At 42.5% G+C, this 18,079-nt stretch overlaps 1 protein-coding gene across 8 annotated transcripts in view; it reads right to left on the bottom strand.

The window, feature by feature from the left end:
• Positions 1–18,079, bottom strand: part of LOC133423533 (receptor-type tyrosine-protein phosphatase mu-like) — a 258,499-nt gene that overhangs the window by 140,369 nt on the left and 100,051 nt on the right. For all 8 annotated transcript variants that reach the window (XM_061713736.1, XM_061713737.1, XM_061713741.1 and 5 more), the window contains exons 8-9: positions 16,086–16,198; positions 15,720–15,900 (exon numbers count right to left, since the gene is read on the bottom strand). In XM_061713736.1, coding sequence (XP_061569720.1) covers positions 15,720–15,900; positions 16,086–16,198 — 294 coding nt within the window. The remainder of the gene's footprint in view (positions 1–15,719; positions 15,901–16,085; positions 16,199–18,079) is intronic.

Raw genomic sequence — 18,079 nt, 5'->3', positions numbered from 1 at the left:
TTTAGACAAGTTTAGACTAGTAGGTCATAGTTTGAGGATATACTTTGTAATTAATTACACAAAGAGCCTGTTAACTGTTTGTTAGCATGTTAGTTAGCGTGGTAGTTAATTACTATTAATTTTCCCCAATAGGATTTTTTTTACACATTAATCTCATTGTTACGGCCCCCAGCCGTTACTGCTTTTGATTTAGTGTGTAACTGTACTTATGTTTTGTTTCTGTATTTTTTTGGGCGAGTGAGCACTCCTGTTTTAATCCTGGGACGTAACACTCATCCACCATAACCTTGAAAAGTTCCTGCATCTCTTTTTCTCCTTCTCCATGTTTAGTGAGTGACTGACGGTTAAGACCAAACTACCTGTATAAATGTTGTTTGTTGGAGCGTGCAATGCAATGACATATTTTAAGAAGTTCTTAAGTAGGAAAAATAAGAAATTCGTAAGAAATGACAGTCCTTAAGACGGTTCTTAAGAAAATATTGAGGAATTGCACTTTAGAACTTTCTTGAACTTCTTAATTTTAGATCTTAAGACATTTCTTAAGATCGTTCTTAAGAACATATTGGTGAATCTGGCCCCTGATCTGGACTCTGACTTAGAACTGCGTCAGTTCTGCTTTGTAATACTTTTGGACCCATGTCTTGACTTAGACTTGGTGCACTCTGGTTAATTGAGGATGCCTCAGTCTTCAGTATCCCCTGTTTGGTTTTGTGATATTCATGCTTGTTGCTGCAGAAGCTCTACACCTTTGTACATCTCAGGTTTGATCTCAAGCACCCTGACACTGGGATCAGTTGAACATGTGACCTGCTGCCTCTTATTTTCTGTTTCAGTTCGTGGAAATGTGATGTTTAAAAGCTGAACTCGTCAACTGCGCCGTTCCTCAGCCTCTCTCTCTCTGACCTTTTCAGCGAACGCCACCCCAACTGATGGAAACCGATTTCCAACATGACTCCTGCATTCACCCTGCTGATGCACACGCATCTAACACACTCTCATCGGCAGTTGGAAGCCTCACCACCACAGAGCAGAAATGGTAAAACATGGTCAAAACCTTTTGGGATTTTATTGTTGAATGTAAAATATGAAAGTGGAAGTTTATTAACAGCGAAACATTGAATATGTTGTGTTTATACCACGCGTGTTTGGATCACACCATCTTTCAAATCAGTAAAGCTTAAAAACAAAACAGGGAGGCAGATATTCTGTTGCTTCCTGTTTTCCATGTCCAAGTCAGGGAATGCCATCTTTAATAAATGTGAGTTTATTCTGCTTTTCCCGCGTCTGTGATGCGGTGAAAGGACGTTTGCTGCCACGCTCGTTGCATTTGTTTCTACATGTTGTTTGTGTGATGATGCTGATATCAGGGCTGAAACGATTCCTCGAATAATTCGAGTAATTCGATTACAAAAAATGATGGAGGAATTTTCTCTGCCACGAGGAATCGTTTAATTTTGCAGCTCAAAGCAGGTATTTCGCCCGGACTATGTTTAATGCGGCACAACGCGCTGACGCCGCGCACGTAAAGGAAGAAGAAAGAGGCGGTGGATATGTTTGGTTTTAGTAACATGCCATGCTCAGGCATAGATATATATATATATATCTATATATATATATATATATATATATATATGTATATATATATATATATATATATATATATATATATATATATATATATATATATATATATATATATATATATATATATATATATATATGTGCTCAGACAGTCTGCAATGGCCCAGACGGGACACATGTAGCTCAGTGCTTAACTTTTATTTTTAATCCATGCTATATTCTTCTGGTCCGTTCTCCTATGTTCCCCCTCTAACCCGGTACATACATAGGTTCCTCTAAACATCTGTTCCCGCTACAGTTTTAACTAAAAGAAAAGGCAGAAAATGTCAGAAAAATAAAAACGTAATAAAGTTAACTGGGTAGTTTTCATCTCTGTAGTCATTCATGGATAAAACAAGCAGCGCTGGCGCCTAATGTGCTCCAATACAGCAGGGTTCAGAAGTTTATTTTGAACACTGCCAAACCTCAAAATCTTATACTTTAACTTAAAACTTAACTAGAACTTAAAATTAAATGAAAGTTCAATTGAAACACGTGGGAAAAACACCTAACCTTTTAAGTTATGTGTGTTATCAGGTGTAATGGCATTTTTAGGTTAGAAATAAGGACATTTCTTGGTAAGATCCTTAGTTTTTTGAGTGAATCAGTGAATTTGGTCAAGTGGTGTAAGTTCAGGGTTTTTAAATGCACAGCCATGAACCTACTGGATTATATAATTTAGTCTTAATAATGTCAATTAACATCTAACATCTTATGTATATTTAGAATTGCTCTTTAACTAAACAAAAATATGTTTTATGCGATTACTCGATTAATCGATGGAATTTTCAGTAGAATACTCGATTACTAAAATATTCGATAGCTGCAGCTCTAGTATAAATACATCATTACCTGGTTTGGGCTAAAAACGTTGCATCACACGAACAACGATACGTCACAGAGCAGCAGTTTGAAGGTTGCCGTGGTAAAGTGGACAGGAGAGTTTCATGAAGCGTAGGTACGGACCTGCTGGGAGGAGGCCGTTTACAGTCGGGGGGGGGGGCGGTGGTTAGCGGATGATGAGAAGAGGGGAGAATACATTCCAGACACACACATACACACACAAAGGGGGGTTGAATGTCTGAAGGTGACTTTAGGATGAAGCAGAGGAGGAGGAGAGGTTTAATTTTTCATTTCCAGGAGATCACCAGATTTAATACGAGCGAGGGGGGAGGAGGGGAGGAGGGGAGGAGGGGAGGAGGGGAGGAGGGGAGGGCTGATAGAGGGATGACAATAAGGAGAAGAGCTGAGACGAGGCTAACAGTTGGAACAGCTGAGCAACTGGGAACCAGTGAGACCAGCTCAGAGCTGGATCCGGGGTCTGCTGACTCCATCTTCAACAACAACAACAACAACAACAACAAATTAAAGCTGCGAGCAGGGATGAACTCCACCCTTGTGCACGTTCAGGCTCCAGTGGAAGCTTGTATGACTTGATGTAGATTCTTCAGGACTGGACATTTAGTAGATGAAACCACCCACGACTCTCTGTATCAAACCATTCAAAAGTTATGGCAGAAAGTAGGAACTATCAGATATCGACCAATCAGATGAAGGGACGGGGCTAATTTGCACCAATTTTGTTCAAGGATTCAAAACTGAGTCCCATGACACCACACACGAGTCTTTATATCAAACCATTCAAAAGTTATGACAGAAAGTAGGAACTATCAAATATGGACCAATCAGATGAAGGGTGGGCGCGCTTTTTGGCATCTATCGTCGCCACGGTAACGCTTTTGACTGAGAAAAGTAAAAGTGTGTATAACACACCTGGGGGCACGTTACGGTTTGGGCCGTATTAATTGCCGAAGGAATGGCATAAATTGCGCCAAAATTACACGATTAATTCAAAATGGCCGACTTCCTGTTCGGTTTCGGCCATGGCGCCAAGAGACTTTTCTTTAAGTTTTGACATGATACAGGTGTGTACCGATTTTCGTGCATGTACGTCAAACCGTATTGTGGGGCTTGAGGCACAAAGTTTTCTAGGGGGCGCTGTTGAGCCATTTTGTCACGCCCATTAATGCAAACCATTAAATATCACATTTTTCACCAGGCCTGGATGCGTGCAAAATTTGGTGACTTTTGGGGCACATTTAGGGGAAAAAAAGGCCCTCCTTTCGTCTGAAAAATAAAGAAAAAAATTCCTACAGATACAATAGGGCCTTCGCACTGTAAGTGCTCGGGCCCTAATTAAGATGATGGGAGGTTTGATAACAGCGAGCTGTTTCCTCTGAGGTCGTGGTTGATCTGAGGTGCGTCGCCTGCAGCTTCCTGTTTGAACTTTTCCTCACAAACGAGACGTGAGACCATCAAGCATCGCCACTGAGACTGGAGATCAGACCAAGAAGATGGAATGAAAAAGTACAAATCCAGAAAGAGAAGTAAAAGCACTAAAACGTCTGAGAGTCGAGCAGAGCGTGAAAATCAGAGGTGGAAAAAGACCCGGAGAGAAAGAAGTGAAATATTAATTCCTGAAAGCTTCAACAAATACCACACACACTTTAATGGATGTTAACACACAGACACACACGCAGGAGAGGTTTTTATTCCATGACCAATGCTCCGTGCATGTGAATGTGCATGTGCATGTGAATGTGCATGTGCATGTGTGTGTGTGTGTTCTGACCCCCGTGCTGTTGTGTGACCCAGAGATCTGCTCTGGTTCTTCTTAAGTTCTGGAGCTGAGGGTTCCTCATCAAACCAAACCAAATGATTTTTCTCATTTATCCTCATCCACTGATTCAGAGGATGTTTTCAACCGTTTTTTATGGTAAATGTTCTGATGGGGCATCTACAGCTTGAGCCGCTGGCTTGAACCTATCATGCTGCTATGCCATCTTACAAACCCATGGTTGAACGAAAGCATTCAAGACAAGAGATGTTCACAGACAAATAGTGGCCCAAGTCCACCTAGAATCTTACAGAGGGGTCTTTATTGTCATTTCAATAGTTTTTTCAGATTTTTTATGCTGTTCCCAACACCTTCAACAAGCGTTCAGTAAGTTTGCACGAGGAGCGGCTGATGATTCACCAATGCCACAAATAAGTTACTTAAGTCTCTTCAAAGAGTCATTATAGAGATTTAATTCTGTGGGCAGGAATGATCATCTGTAGAGGTCTGAAGGATCTCCTGTAGAGGTCTGAAAGGATCTCCTGTAGAGGTCTGAAAGGATCATCTGTAGAGGTCTGAAAGGATCATCTGTAGAGGTCTGAAGGATCTCCTGTAGAGGTCTGAAGGATCGTCTGTAGAGGTCTGAAGGATCTCCTGTAGAGGTCTGAAGGATCGTCTGTAGAGGTCTGAAGGAACTCGTGTAGAGGTCTGAAGGATCGTCTGTAGAGGTCTGAAGGATCTCCTGTAGAGGTCTGAAGGATCGTCTGTAGAGGTCTGAAGGATCTCCTGTAGAGGTCTGAAGGATCTCCTGTAGAGGTCTGAAAGGATCATCTGTAGAGGTCTGAAGGATCTCCTGTAGAGGTCTGAAGGATCTCCTGTAGAGGTCTGAAAGGATCTCCTGTAGAGGTCTGAAAGGATCTCCTGTAGAGGTCTGAAGGATCTCCTGTAGAGGTCTGAAGGATCTCCTGTAGAGGTCTGAAGGATCTCCTGTAGAGGTCTGAAGGATCTCCTTTAGGTCTGAAGGATCTCCTGTAGAGGTCTGAAGGATCTCCTGTAGAGGTCTGAAAGGATCTCCTGTAGAGGTCTGAAGGATCTCCTGTAGAGGTCTGAAGGATCTCCTGTAGAGGTCTGAAGGATCTCCTTTAGGTCTGAAGGATCTCCTGTAGAGGTCTGAAGGATCTCCTTTAGGTCTGAAGGATCTCCTGTAGAGGTCTGAAGGGTCTCCTGTAGAGGTCTGAAGGGTCTCCTGTAGAGGTCTGAAAGGATCTCCTGTAGAGGTCTGAAGGATATCCTGTAGAGGTCTGAAGGATATCCTGTAGAGGTCTGAAGGATCTCCTGTAGAGGTCTGAAAGGATCTTCCGTAGAGGTCTGAAGGATCTTCTGTAGAGGTCTGAAGGATCTCCTGTAGAGGTCTGAAGGATCTTCTGTAGAGGTCTGAAGGATCTCCTGTAGAGGTCTGAAGGATATCCTGTAGAGGTCTGAAAGGATCTTCCGTAGAGGTCTGAAGGATCTTCTGTAGAGGTCTGAAATTATCTCCTTTAGGTCTGAAGGATGTCCTGTAGAGGTCTGAAAGGATCATCTGTAGAGGTCTGAAGGATCTCCTGTAGAGGTCTGAAAGGATCATCTGTAGAGGTCTGAAGGATCTCCTGTAGAGGTCTGAAAGGATCTTCCGTAGAGGTCTGAAGGATCTTCTGTAGAGGTCTGAAATGATCTCCTTTAGGTCTGAAGGATCTCCTGTAGAGGTCTGAAGGATGAAGGTCCAAAGTCCAACATGCACTGGGAACAAGTCTGACTTACTGCCGGCAATGAGAACCAAACTCCTGTTTAGTGGATGTAAGGATGAAAGACTTTGTGGTTCATTACCGTGAGACGATATTCACAGCGTTCATGTTTTTCAGTAACATTTCAGTTTGTGCCCTTTTACAAAAGCTGCTGAGAGCTTCCTCTCGTGGGATCAATAACGTTTCATTGGATGCTGATTGCAGCCAGTTGTTTTCAAAAAGAACATCTGATCAGAGGAGTGTCACGCTGATCGCGTCCCCGATGAAGACTCTGGTGGCGGCAGCCTCGCATCTGGAGCAGAATATGAAATGTTGATGTGCTGCTGTTTGTGTGCCGCCACGCTGAGTCGCCTCACCGAGCTCTAAGTCCTAAAGCGTGTATGATGGACACGCTCATTCATTATGGAGCGCACACAAACACACACACACACACACACACACACACACACACACACACACTCAGACCTACACACACAGACACAGACACGCACACACAAACACACACACACACACACAAGCTGGTTCATTATTTATTGGCTGTAAAATGAATAAATAAAAGTGAATTGAAAACGTAGATGAGTGTTATCATCGTGAACATCGTCGCATTGAGAGTGTGTCACAGTGGCACACACAGACTGAGCTGTCAATCAAACACACGCGTGCGAACACTCATAACACTTCTTCTGTTTCGTCTTGTTTCCTCCGCTTATCTCCAAGGAGCTTTGTTGTTATCTGCTGACAGCTCCAGAAGGGTGGAGGTTATCTCGGTTCTGTGATCAGGAGTGGGAGCATCCTGTCAAACAAACTCGCTCCCAACAAGCAACATTTAAACCGCCACGAAAACATCAGAAAAACGGGAAGAGACGAGGCAAGATGGCAGCACAGCGCTGAGCGCCGACACACAGCCTCCCTTCTTGTTCCAGCAGCTCAGTAACGATGTAATACCTGCCCAAATTGGTTAAAGACCTGACGGGAGACAACACCTCAAAGACAGACCCAAAGAAGAACAAGAAGTAAGAACCACCTTTGAGCTAACAATCCGCCAGAAGATACGGCTTCAATGATGGAGCCAACAATGGCTGCAGGGATGGAACCTTGCAAGAAACGGCACCATCAAAGCTCAAAGAGTCACTTGCAGCGAACAGATGAAGTAGAGAACTTTAACATTGCGTCATTTAATGTGAGAGGATTGAACTCTTTACAAACAGTCAAAAGTCTTAGATTTCTTACATAGAAAAAAAATAAATATTGTATTACTACAAGAGATACACCAAGAATAAATGATAGGACCCTGGGATTTATTTCAGGCAGGCAATCTCTGCAGTGCATGCGTCTGCTTATTTACACCTCTGAATGGTTCGCTCCAATTACTCGGTTTGTTCTTTGAGCTATTTAAGGAGCAAGAAGTACGCATTCTTAGATGACTTCGGATGTCTCAACCTACAGTAGCTTGCTGTCAATCCCCTACGGTGGCCGAGACCCGCCATTGCTGAAAATGAAAGAAACGCTGCAAATAAAAATAAACGCCGCTGCAAATAAAATAAACGCTGCAAATATAAAGAAACGCCGCTGCAAAAAAAACAAAAAAAAAAACGATGCAAATAAAAAAGCCACAACGGAAGTGAATTACCGGGGACTATTTTTGCTGATGCACCGGTGTTTTTATGTGAGAGGAGAAGAAGAAGACGAAGAGGACGTAAGTGAAAAGGAAGAAATAAGAAGAGCGAGGAATAAGAAGAACAACTAACGAGAAAATATGTGAAAAGGTTAATGTTCAACGTCGCTACGTGTAATTTTTAATGTGCAACACCGGTGCATCAGCAAAAATAGTCCCCGTTAATTCACTTCCGTTGTGGCTTTTTTATTTGCGTGGTTTTTTTATTTTATTTGCAGCAGCGTTTCTTTTTGTTTGCAGCGTTTCTTTTATTTGCTAAGCGTTTCCTTTATTTGCAACAGCGTTTGTTTCTGTTTGCAGCGTTACTTTTATTTTCAGCAATAGCGGGTCTCGGCCACCGTAAATCCCACCTCCAACCCGGCCTCCACCTGTGGACTCTGATTCAGAAGGGGGGATTGATCCTACTTAATAAGACCTGGAAACAGGCATTGTGGCATAGAATTGTCAAATTGGTTTAATTCACCGTACGAATTGTTACAGATTACTTTTGTAATACTGTATTTGACCCGGTCTTTGTAAATTTTGACCATATAGAAACGTAATTCTTGCCATTGTAAGAATGAGATGTACCTGCTGAAACAGGTGAAAATTGTCAAATAACAAGTTATTTTTCCAGTGATGAGTCTTGTTTTAAGTGTAATGAGATTTTTTTGACTAAAAATGAGACATTTTAACTAGAAACTAGAAAGATGTGGAGTTTTTGCAGTGTGACGTATGAAACACTCATCTGGTACACCCAGAACTGACACAAACATCCCGAGCGTGAACAGTATCTCCCAGAATCCCATGAATTATCTAGATCTCATGGAGGATTGCCAGATCTTTGGTTCCGACTGTGGAACCAAAGAGACTGTTAACCCCAACCCTAATCCTGCTGACTTGTGACCAGGCTGGAAAGCATTGCAGCGGAAGCTCCGACTGAGCTGCAGGGCCGTGAATGAGGGCGCTCTGCAGGGCGGCAGTGTGACAGCCGGCCACCGGGGGGAGTTTAATGTCAGCCCGTGTGAGGGGGCGGGGATGGGCCGCCCGACCGACGGGTTCATGGCCAGTCAGCTGCTTCATGTGTTTATGAGAAGACAGCGGGGGCTGCTGCGGGGCGGCGAGGTGCTGACAGCAGCCGTGTAACAGCAGCCCCGAGCTCCGGCGGGTTGAAACCTGACACACATTCACACCGCGTTACCACGGCGATGAGACACCTGATGTCTGCAGCACAAAGAGACACAAGTCTGCTATTATCGATAACACACTCCATACATGCATGATTCCATCTCTGAGATGACGTGTGTTCAGCCAAGTACAGGACTGTCTCAGAAAATTAGAATATTGTGATGTTCTGTAATGCAATTACAAAAACAATTAAAGCTGCAAGCAGCGATGAACGGGCCCTCGCACTCACGGCCACCGCCCCCCATAAGCATATCAGAAAGGACACCACCCACGACTCCCTATGTCAAACCATTCCAAAGTTATAGCAGAAAATCGGGACAACCAATCAGAAGAAGGGGCGGGGCTAATTAAGGCCAACTAAGCTTAAGGACTCATTACAGAGTCCCATGACACCACCCACGACTTCCTATGTCAAACAATTAAAATGTTATAGCAGAAAAAACGGACAACCAATCAGAAGAAGGGGCGGGGCTAATTCAGGCCAATGAAGGTCAAGGACTCCATAAAGAATCTGATGACACCACCCAGGACTCTCTATGTCAAACCATTCCAATGTTATAGCAGAAAATCGGGACAACCAATCAGAAGAAGGGGCGGGGCTAATTAAGGCCAACGAAGCTTAAGGACTCATTACAGAGTCCCATGACACCACCCACGACTTTCTATGTCAAACCATTCAAAAGTTATGGCAGATAAAAGTATTCTAGGGGGCGCTGTTGAGCCGTTAGGCCACGCCCATTAATGCAAACCATGAAATATCAAATGTATCGCCAAGTCTGGCTTGCATGCAAAATTTGGTGACTTTTGGAGAACTATCAAACATTGACCAATCAGATGAAGGGTGGGCGCGCCTTTTGGCGTCTAGCGTCGCCACGGTAACGCTTTTGAAAGAGAAAAGTAATGCGTGTGGTCGCAGGAGGGAGACGCACATTTTGATGTATAACACACCTGGGTGCACGTTACGGTTTGGGCTGAATTAACTGCCGAAGGAATGGCATAAATTGCGCCAAAGTGACACGATTAATTCAAAATGGCCGACATCCTGTTCGGTTTCGGCCATGGCGCCAAGAGACTTTTCTTTAAGTTGTCCCATGATACAGGTGTGTAGCGATTTTCGTGCATGTACGTCAAACCGTATTGTGGGGCTTGAGGCACAAAGTTTTCCGGGGGGCGCTGTTGAGCCATTTTGCCACGCCCATTAATGCAAACCATGAAATATCAAATTTATCGCCAGGCCTGGCTTGCATGCAAAATTTGGTGCCTTTTGGGGAACTATCAAATATGGACCAATCAGATGAAGGGGGGGTGCGCTTGTTGGCGTCTAGCGTCGCCACGGTAACACTTTTGAAAGAGAAAAGTAATGCGTGTCGTCGCAGGATGGAGACGCACATTTTGATGTATAACACATCTGGGTTCACGATACGGTTCGGGCTGAATTAACTCTCGAAGGAATGGCATATATTGCTCCAAAATTACGCAATTAATTCAGAATGTTCAAAATGGCCGACTTCCTGTTCGGTTTCGGCCATGGCGCCAAGGGACTTTTCTTTTAGTTGCGACATGATACAGGAGTGTACCAATTTTCGTTCATGTACGTCAAACCGTATTATGGGGCTTGAGGCGCAAAGTTTTTTCTGTCTGAACCAACCAGATGAAGGGTGGGCGCGCTTTTTGGCGTCTAGCGTCGCCACGGTAACGCTTTTGAAAGAGAAAAGTAATGCGTGTGGTCGCAGGAGGGAGACACACATTTTGATGTATAACACACCTGGGTGCACGTTACGGTTCGGGCTGAATTAACTGCCGAAGGAATGGCATAAATTGCGCCAAAGTGACACGATTAATTCAAAATGGCCGACTTCCTGTTCGGTTTCGGGCATGACGCCAAGAGACTTTTCTTTAAGTTGCCCCATGATACAGGTGTGTACCGATTTTCGTGCATGTACGTCAAACCGTATCGTGGGGCTTGAGGCACAAAGTTTTCAAGGGGGCGCTGTTTAGCCATTTTGCCACGCCCATTAATGCAAACCATTAAATATCAAATTTTTCGCCAGGCCTGACTTGGGTGCAAAATTTGGTGACTTTTTGGGCACGTTTAGTGGGGCAAAAAGGCCTTCCTTTTGTCAGGAAAATAATAATAATAATTAAAGCTGCAAGCAGCGATGAACGGGCCCTCGCACTCACGGCCACCGCCCCCCATAAGTATCAGAAATGACACCACCCACGACTTCCTATGTCAAACCATTGAAAAGTTATAGCAGAAAAAAGGGACAACCAATCAGAAGAAGGGGCGGGGCTAATTCAAGCCAATGAAGGTCAAGGACTCCATACAGAATCTGATGACACCACCCACGACTCTCTATGTCAAACCATTCCAAAGTTATAGCAGAAAATCGGGACAACCAATCAGAAGAAGGGGCGGGGCTAATTAAGGCCAACGAAGCTTAAGGACTCATTACAGAGTCCCATGACACCACCCACGACTTCCTATGTCAAACCATTCAAAAGTTATAGCAGAAAAAAGGGACAACCAATCAGAAAAAGGGGCGGGGCTAATTTAAGCCAATGAAGGTCAAGGGCTCCATAAAGAATCCCATGACACCACCCACGACTTCCTATGTCAAACCATTCAAAAGTTATGGCAGATAAAAGTATTCTAGGGGGCGCTGTTGAGCCGTTAGGCCACGCCCATTAATGGAAACCATGAAATATCAAATGTATCGCCAAGTCTGGCTTGCATGTAAAATTTGGTGACTTTTGGAGAACTATCAAATATGGACCAATCACATGAAGGGGGGTGCGCCTTTTGGCGTCTAGCGTCGCCACGGTAACACTTTTGAAAGAGAAAAGTAATGCGCGTAGTCGCAAGATGGAGATGCACATTTTGATGTAAAACACACCTGGGTGCACGTTACGGTTCGGGCTGAATTAACTGCCGAAGGAATGGCATAAATCTCGCCAAAAAGACACAATTTATTCAAAATGGCCGACATCCTGTTTGGTTTCAGCCATGGCTCCAAGAGACTTTTGTTTAAGTTGTGCCATGATACAGGTGTGTAGCGATTTTCGTGCATGTACGTCAAACCGTATTGTGGGGCTTGAGGCACAAAGTTTTCCGGGGGGCGCTGTTGAGCCATTTTGCCACGCCCATTAATGCAAACCATGAAATATCAAATTTATCGCCAGGCCTGGCTTGCATGCCAAATTTGGTGCCTTTTGGGGAACTATCAAATATGGACCAATCAGATGAAGGGGGGGTGCGCTTGTTGGCGTCTAGCGTCGCCACGGTAACACTTTCGAAAGAGAAAAGTAATGCGTGTAGTCGCAGGATGGAGACGCACATTTTGATGTATAACACATCTGGATTCACGATACGGTTCGGGCTGAATTAACTCTCGAAGGAATGGCATATATTGCTCCAAAATTACGCAATTAATTCAGAATGTTCAAAATGGCCGACTTCCTGTTCGGTTTCGGCCATGGCGCCAAGAGACTTTTCTTTTAGTTGCGACATGATACAGGTGTGTACCGATTTTCGTTCATGTACGTCAAACCGTATTATGGGGCTTGAGGCACAAAGTTTTTTCTGTCAAACCAATCAGATGAAGGGTGGGCGCGCTTTTTGGTGTCTAGCGCCACCACGGTAACGCTTTTGAAAGAGAAAAGTAATGCGTGTTGTCGCAGGATGAAGACGCACATTTTGATGTATAACACACTTGGGGGCACGTTACGGTTCGGGCTGAATTAACTTTCGAAGGAATGGCATAAATTTCGCCAAAATGACACAACTAATTCAAAATGGCCGACATCCTGTTCGGTTTCGGGCATGACCCCAAGAGACTTTTGTTTAAGTTGTCCCATGATACAGGTGTGTACTGATTTTCGTGCATGTACGTCAAACCGTATCGTGGGGCTTGAGGCACAAAGTTTTCCGGGGGGCGCTGTTGAGCCATTTTGCCACGCCCATTAATGCAAACTTTTAAATATCAAATTTTTCGCCAGGCCTGACTAGGGTGCAAAATTTGGTGACTTTTTGGGCATGTTAAGGGGGGCAAAAAGGCCTTCACTTTGTCAGGAAAATAATAATAATAATAAAAATTCCTGCAAATACAATAGGGCCTTCGCACTGAAGGTGCTCGGGCCCTAAAAAAATTCCTGCAAATACAATAGGGCCTTCGCACTGCAAGTGCTCGGGCCCTAAAAATGTCATACATTCTGGATTCATTACAAATCAACTGAAATATTGCAAGCCTTTTATTATTTTAATATTGCTGATCATGACTTACAGCTTAAGAAAACTCAAATATCCTATCTAAAAAAATTAGAATATTCTGGGAATCTTAATCTTAAACTGTAAACTATAATCAGCAATATTAAAATAATAAAAGGCTTGAAATATTTCAGTTGATTTGTAATGAATCCAGAATGTATGACATTTTTGTTTTTTTAATTACATTACAGAAAATAAAGAACTTTATCACAATATTCTAATTTTCTGAGACAGTCCTGTACATTTAAAGTAAAAACTAAATGATGAAACAAACTAAAAGGTCAAGAGTCCACTGAACGTCACAGAGTACAGAATATATCCGGAGCTTCGAGAACAATATTATTATTATAAACTGCACAAATAATAACAAGTATATTATTAGTATTGCTAATAATAATAATAATAATAATAATATTATTATTATTATTATTATTATTGATAATAATAATAATAATAATAATTATTATTATTATTGTTATTATTATTATTATTATTATTAATGCTAATAATACAAGTTATTAATATTGATATTAAGGTACTTTAATACATTAATAAGCATCTTTCGGAATAATTTGATTAATTTATTCAGTTTTATTTACCAAATCATGACAAACCTCATCCCTGCTAGCTTTATTTAATTTGTGTATCATTTTTATAATTCATTTATCATATGTTTGTTCACTATGTTTGATTCAAAATATATTTAATTACCTTCTGATATTTACTATTCATATGTGTTGAATATTTAATTAACATGTGCTAACAAAGGTTTTCCTATCTTGGTGGTAATCTAGAAAATAAACGCAATAACATGGATAGCTACTACTTATAATAAATAAACAATAAATTGTGCTCTTTTATATTATATTATGATTAGTGTAATATAAATATATAGTTAAACTATATTATAATATAATGTAATGTGTAAAAGTGTGTGAAACAGCCGCAGATGGAGCAGCTGCATCAGGACGTCTGTTACACCTGTGTAATTAGCTCATCGCTAATCAGACACACACACACACACACACACACACACACACACACACACACACACACACACACACACACACACACACACACACACACACACACACACACACACACACAACGCACTGCTGTGTGTGTGTGTGTGTGTGTGTGTGTGTGTGTGTGTGTGTGTGTGTGTGTGTGTGTGTGTGTGTGTGTGTGTGTGTGTGTAATTAGCTAATCACACACACACACACAAACACACACACAACAGTGCGTTGTGTCTGTGTTTGTTTCCTGGTGCATGAAACAACTAGCATGATGTGTACACACTAGTCATAAAGAGCTAATGAGTGCAGCACTAACGAAGCTCGTGCCTTAATGACCTCACCACTAACCATTAGCCACCTGACGAGCGCAGCGCTAACGCAGCCTAGCGTGCTCGTTAATAACTCCACCATTAACCCTCTAGTGCAGGGCTCGGCAACCCGCGGCTCTAGAGCCACATGCGGCTCTTTAGCACCGCCCTAGTGGCTCCTGGAGCTTTTTAAAAAATGTTTGACCTTTTTTTTCCTTTTTTTCTTCTTTTTTTCTCTTTTTTCCCTTTTTTTCCTTTTTTTTCTCTTTTTTTCTTCCTTTTTCCTTTCAACTTTTTTCTCGACATTTCGACTTTTTTCTCAACATTTCAACTTTTTTCTCGACATTTTGACTTTTTTCTTGACATTTCGATTTTTTTCTCGAAATTGTACTTCAACATTGATCTTGACATTTCCACTTTTTTCTCGACATTTTGACTTTTTTCTCAACATTTCCACTTTTTTCATGAAATTTTGACTTTTTTCTCGACATTTCGATTTTTTTCTCGACATTTTGACCTTTTCTCGACATTTCGACTTTTTTCTTGACATTTCGACTTTTTCTCAACATTTTGACTTTTTTCTCGACATTTCGACTTTTTTCATGAAATTTTGACTTTTTTCTCGACATTTCGACTTTTTTCTCGACATTTTTACTTTTTTCTTGACATTTCGACTTTTTTCTTGACATTTCGACTTTTTCTCAACATTTTAACTTTTTTCTCAACATTTCGACTTTTTTCCCGAAATTGTACTTCAACATTAATCTCAACATTTCCACTTTTTTCTCGACATTTTGACTTTTTTCACGAAATCCTGACTTTTTTTCTCGACATTTCCACTTTTTTCTCGAAGTGCATAATGAAATAAAAATCTTCCTCCTCTAAAATATTATTTTTATTTTTCTCCTGCCTGGCCCTGATACTCTTCCGTAGATTTGTGTAACAAAAAGTGTGGAAAGACATTTTCATGCTACATTTGCAGCCGAGGACCCAGTTCTAACTAATATAGAAACATACAGCATGTGTTGCCTTCATTCTAAGGCTGATACAAGACTTTTCATTTTTTGCGGCTCCAGACATATTTGTTTTTTGTGTTTTTGGTCCAATATGGCTCTTTCAACATTTTATGTTGCCGACCGCTGCTTTAATGAGATCAGTGCCACAGCAGCCTAGCAGTTAGCCGCTAGCCTCTAGCAGCTTTCGCAGCAGAAAATCAGGAAACGAAAATCTTTTACTTCCAAGAAAGTCGGCCACCGGCTCCACCTTACCTGCACACTTGGTCCTGGCTCGGAGCGGTGGCCCGGGGTTTCCTGTCCCTCCTTCCAGGGGTCTCGTGAGAAGCACGCTGATCTCGTATTCGGTGTCGGGGTCGAGGTGTCCAATTTTGTGGGTGGACTTATCTACAGGCGTGGTGTCAATCAACATGCCTGCTACGGTACGGTACTCCACCTGAAAACCCAATGACCAGGATCAATAACAGCGTGTTGAATGTAGAACCACATCCAAGACCATGACGCCTTTTTTAGAAGTCTCAGATCTGGAGAAACCGTCTTAGAAAAACAGATTTTTTTAAACAGCTCCTCATGGAGCAGTAGAACTTCATCAACAACATGAGTATCAAACTCCACAGTCACCTCTCTGTCGATGATAGGCCCATCTCCGTTGATGGAGTTGGCGTTGAGCTGGATCCACAGGTACGTGGCCCCGACTGCAGTCAGCTGTGGCGGGGCGATGGGTACGGGCGGCTCTGTGGGACCAGCAGAACACGGATCAGAACCACACACACACAGACACACACACCTGCTGCTCCGGGTTTCACTCATCTCCTAACGAGGAAGGAAGCAGTAAACCAGTTAATTAATATTTGTGACCTTCGGCGAATCACAGCAGACCTGGATTCTATTACCCAGAATCCTCTGAAGATGTGCTCTACTTCCTCCTGACCCACTTCAGACACACACACACACACACACACACACACACACACACACACACACACACACACACACACACACACACACACACACACACACACACACACACACACACACACACACACACACACAGGATAGCAGGATACATGTGTAATAATACATGCCTATCATGTTGAGGTAACATTCACCTGTGTGTGTGTGTGTGTGTGTGTGTGTGTGTGTGTGTGTGTGTGTGTGTGTGTGTGTGTGTGTGTGTGTGTGTGTGTGTGTGTGTGTGTGTGTGTGTGTGTGGTCGAGAGGGCGAGAGGAAATCTATCACGTATCAATAAAAACATTCCACAGTTCCAAAATTCCAAAATTTGGTCAAGCCAATGAAACGCCTCCAAGGTGAATGTAGTCGATGAAAACCCTTATATGAAAAAAAAAACACATCTGAATATAAAAGTACAATATCAACACTATCAGTGAAAGACAGAAGTTATCATTTGACAAGTTAAAACTTGAAATCCATCACTGATCAATGGAACCATGTCTAGGATCAGTTAACAATCTGACAGAACAACTGCTAAAAAATGTTATACCGACCATTGAAATCTGGAAAGATCGATAAAAGCAACGCTCGACTGATCAATTAAAACACTACACATCAACAAAAGTCTTCTTGGATTGACAATCTCTTTTTGCAGCAATAAACAGAGCGAAACATTGAATATCCCTGTTGGAGCAATCATCCCTCCGCCCAGAAACACAACCCACATCTGACCAATACCAATACTGACCCGGCTCATCCATAGAAAACCCCCGACTTTGTTCCGCCCAATGGCTCAAACTGCTTTTAGATCAATGCAAATCTCAAAATTAAAATCCGTTCAATCAATAAAATGATGTATTTCCAAGTAATTGTTATTTTCCAAGTAATTTGCTGAACAGGCTCCAGCTGATCCAAAATGCAGCAGCGCGAGTGCTGACAGGAATCAGCAGGAGAGACCACGTCTCTCCAGTGTTAGCGTTGCTCCATTGGCTACCTGTAAAATTCAGAATCCAATTTAAAATTTTATTACTTGCGTATAAAGCCCAAAAAGGCTTAGCTCCGCATTATTTGCAAGACCTGATAGTGCCTTATGTTCCTGGCAGAGCTCTCCGTTCTCAGAGTGCAGGTTTACTCGTAGTTCCTAGAGTATCTAAATGTAGATTTGGAGAGCGGGCGTTCTGCTATCAGGCACCATTACTTTGGAACCAACTTCCAATCTGGGTTAAGGAGACTGACACCACCTCCACCTTTAAAACCAAACTTAAAACCTTTCTGTTTAGTAAAGCCTATAGTTAGTCTTTAGTAAACCTCTAGCTGATGTTGGTAAATCTCTAGGTAGTGTGAATTCTAGTGTGTTAGAGTCAGTAGTCATAGTTGCAGCTATAGAACAAGACTATAATAGTTAATCTCAAATATAGCTTTGCGGTAGATATGCTGCTATAGGCTATAGGCTGCAGGGGGGCACCGACATGATCCGCTGGGCGGTGCCTCTCACCCTTCTTCTCCTCTCCTCTTCCCTTCCTCTCTTCTCCATTTTTATTTATTCTAAATATCTCATCGGCATCATTTTTGTCCATCGCTCCTGTAGTCTTTTGTGCTGGCCCCCCTTTTTTCTCTTTTGTGCATGTTTGCAGGCCGGAGCTTCGGGAGCTGTGTGCTGGCC

This window comes from Cololabis saira, chromosome 22, assembly GCF_033807715.1.
Source record: "Cololabis saira isolate AMF1-May2022 chromosome 22, fColSai1.1, whole genome shotgun sequence".
NCBI classification, from domain to species: Eukaryota; Metazoa; Chordata; class Actinopteri; order Beloniformes; family Belonidae; genus Cololabis; species Cololabis saira.
The sequence above is the reverse complement of the archived record's forward strand: the minus strand, read 5'-3'. Positions and strand labels throughout refer to the sequence as shown.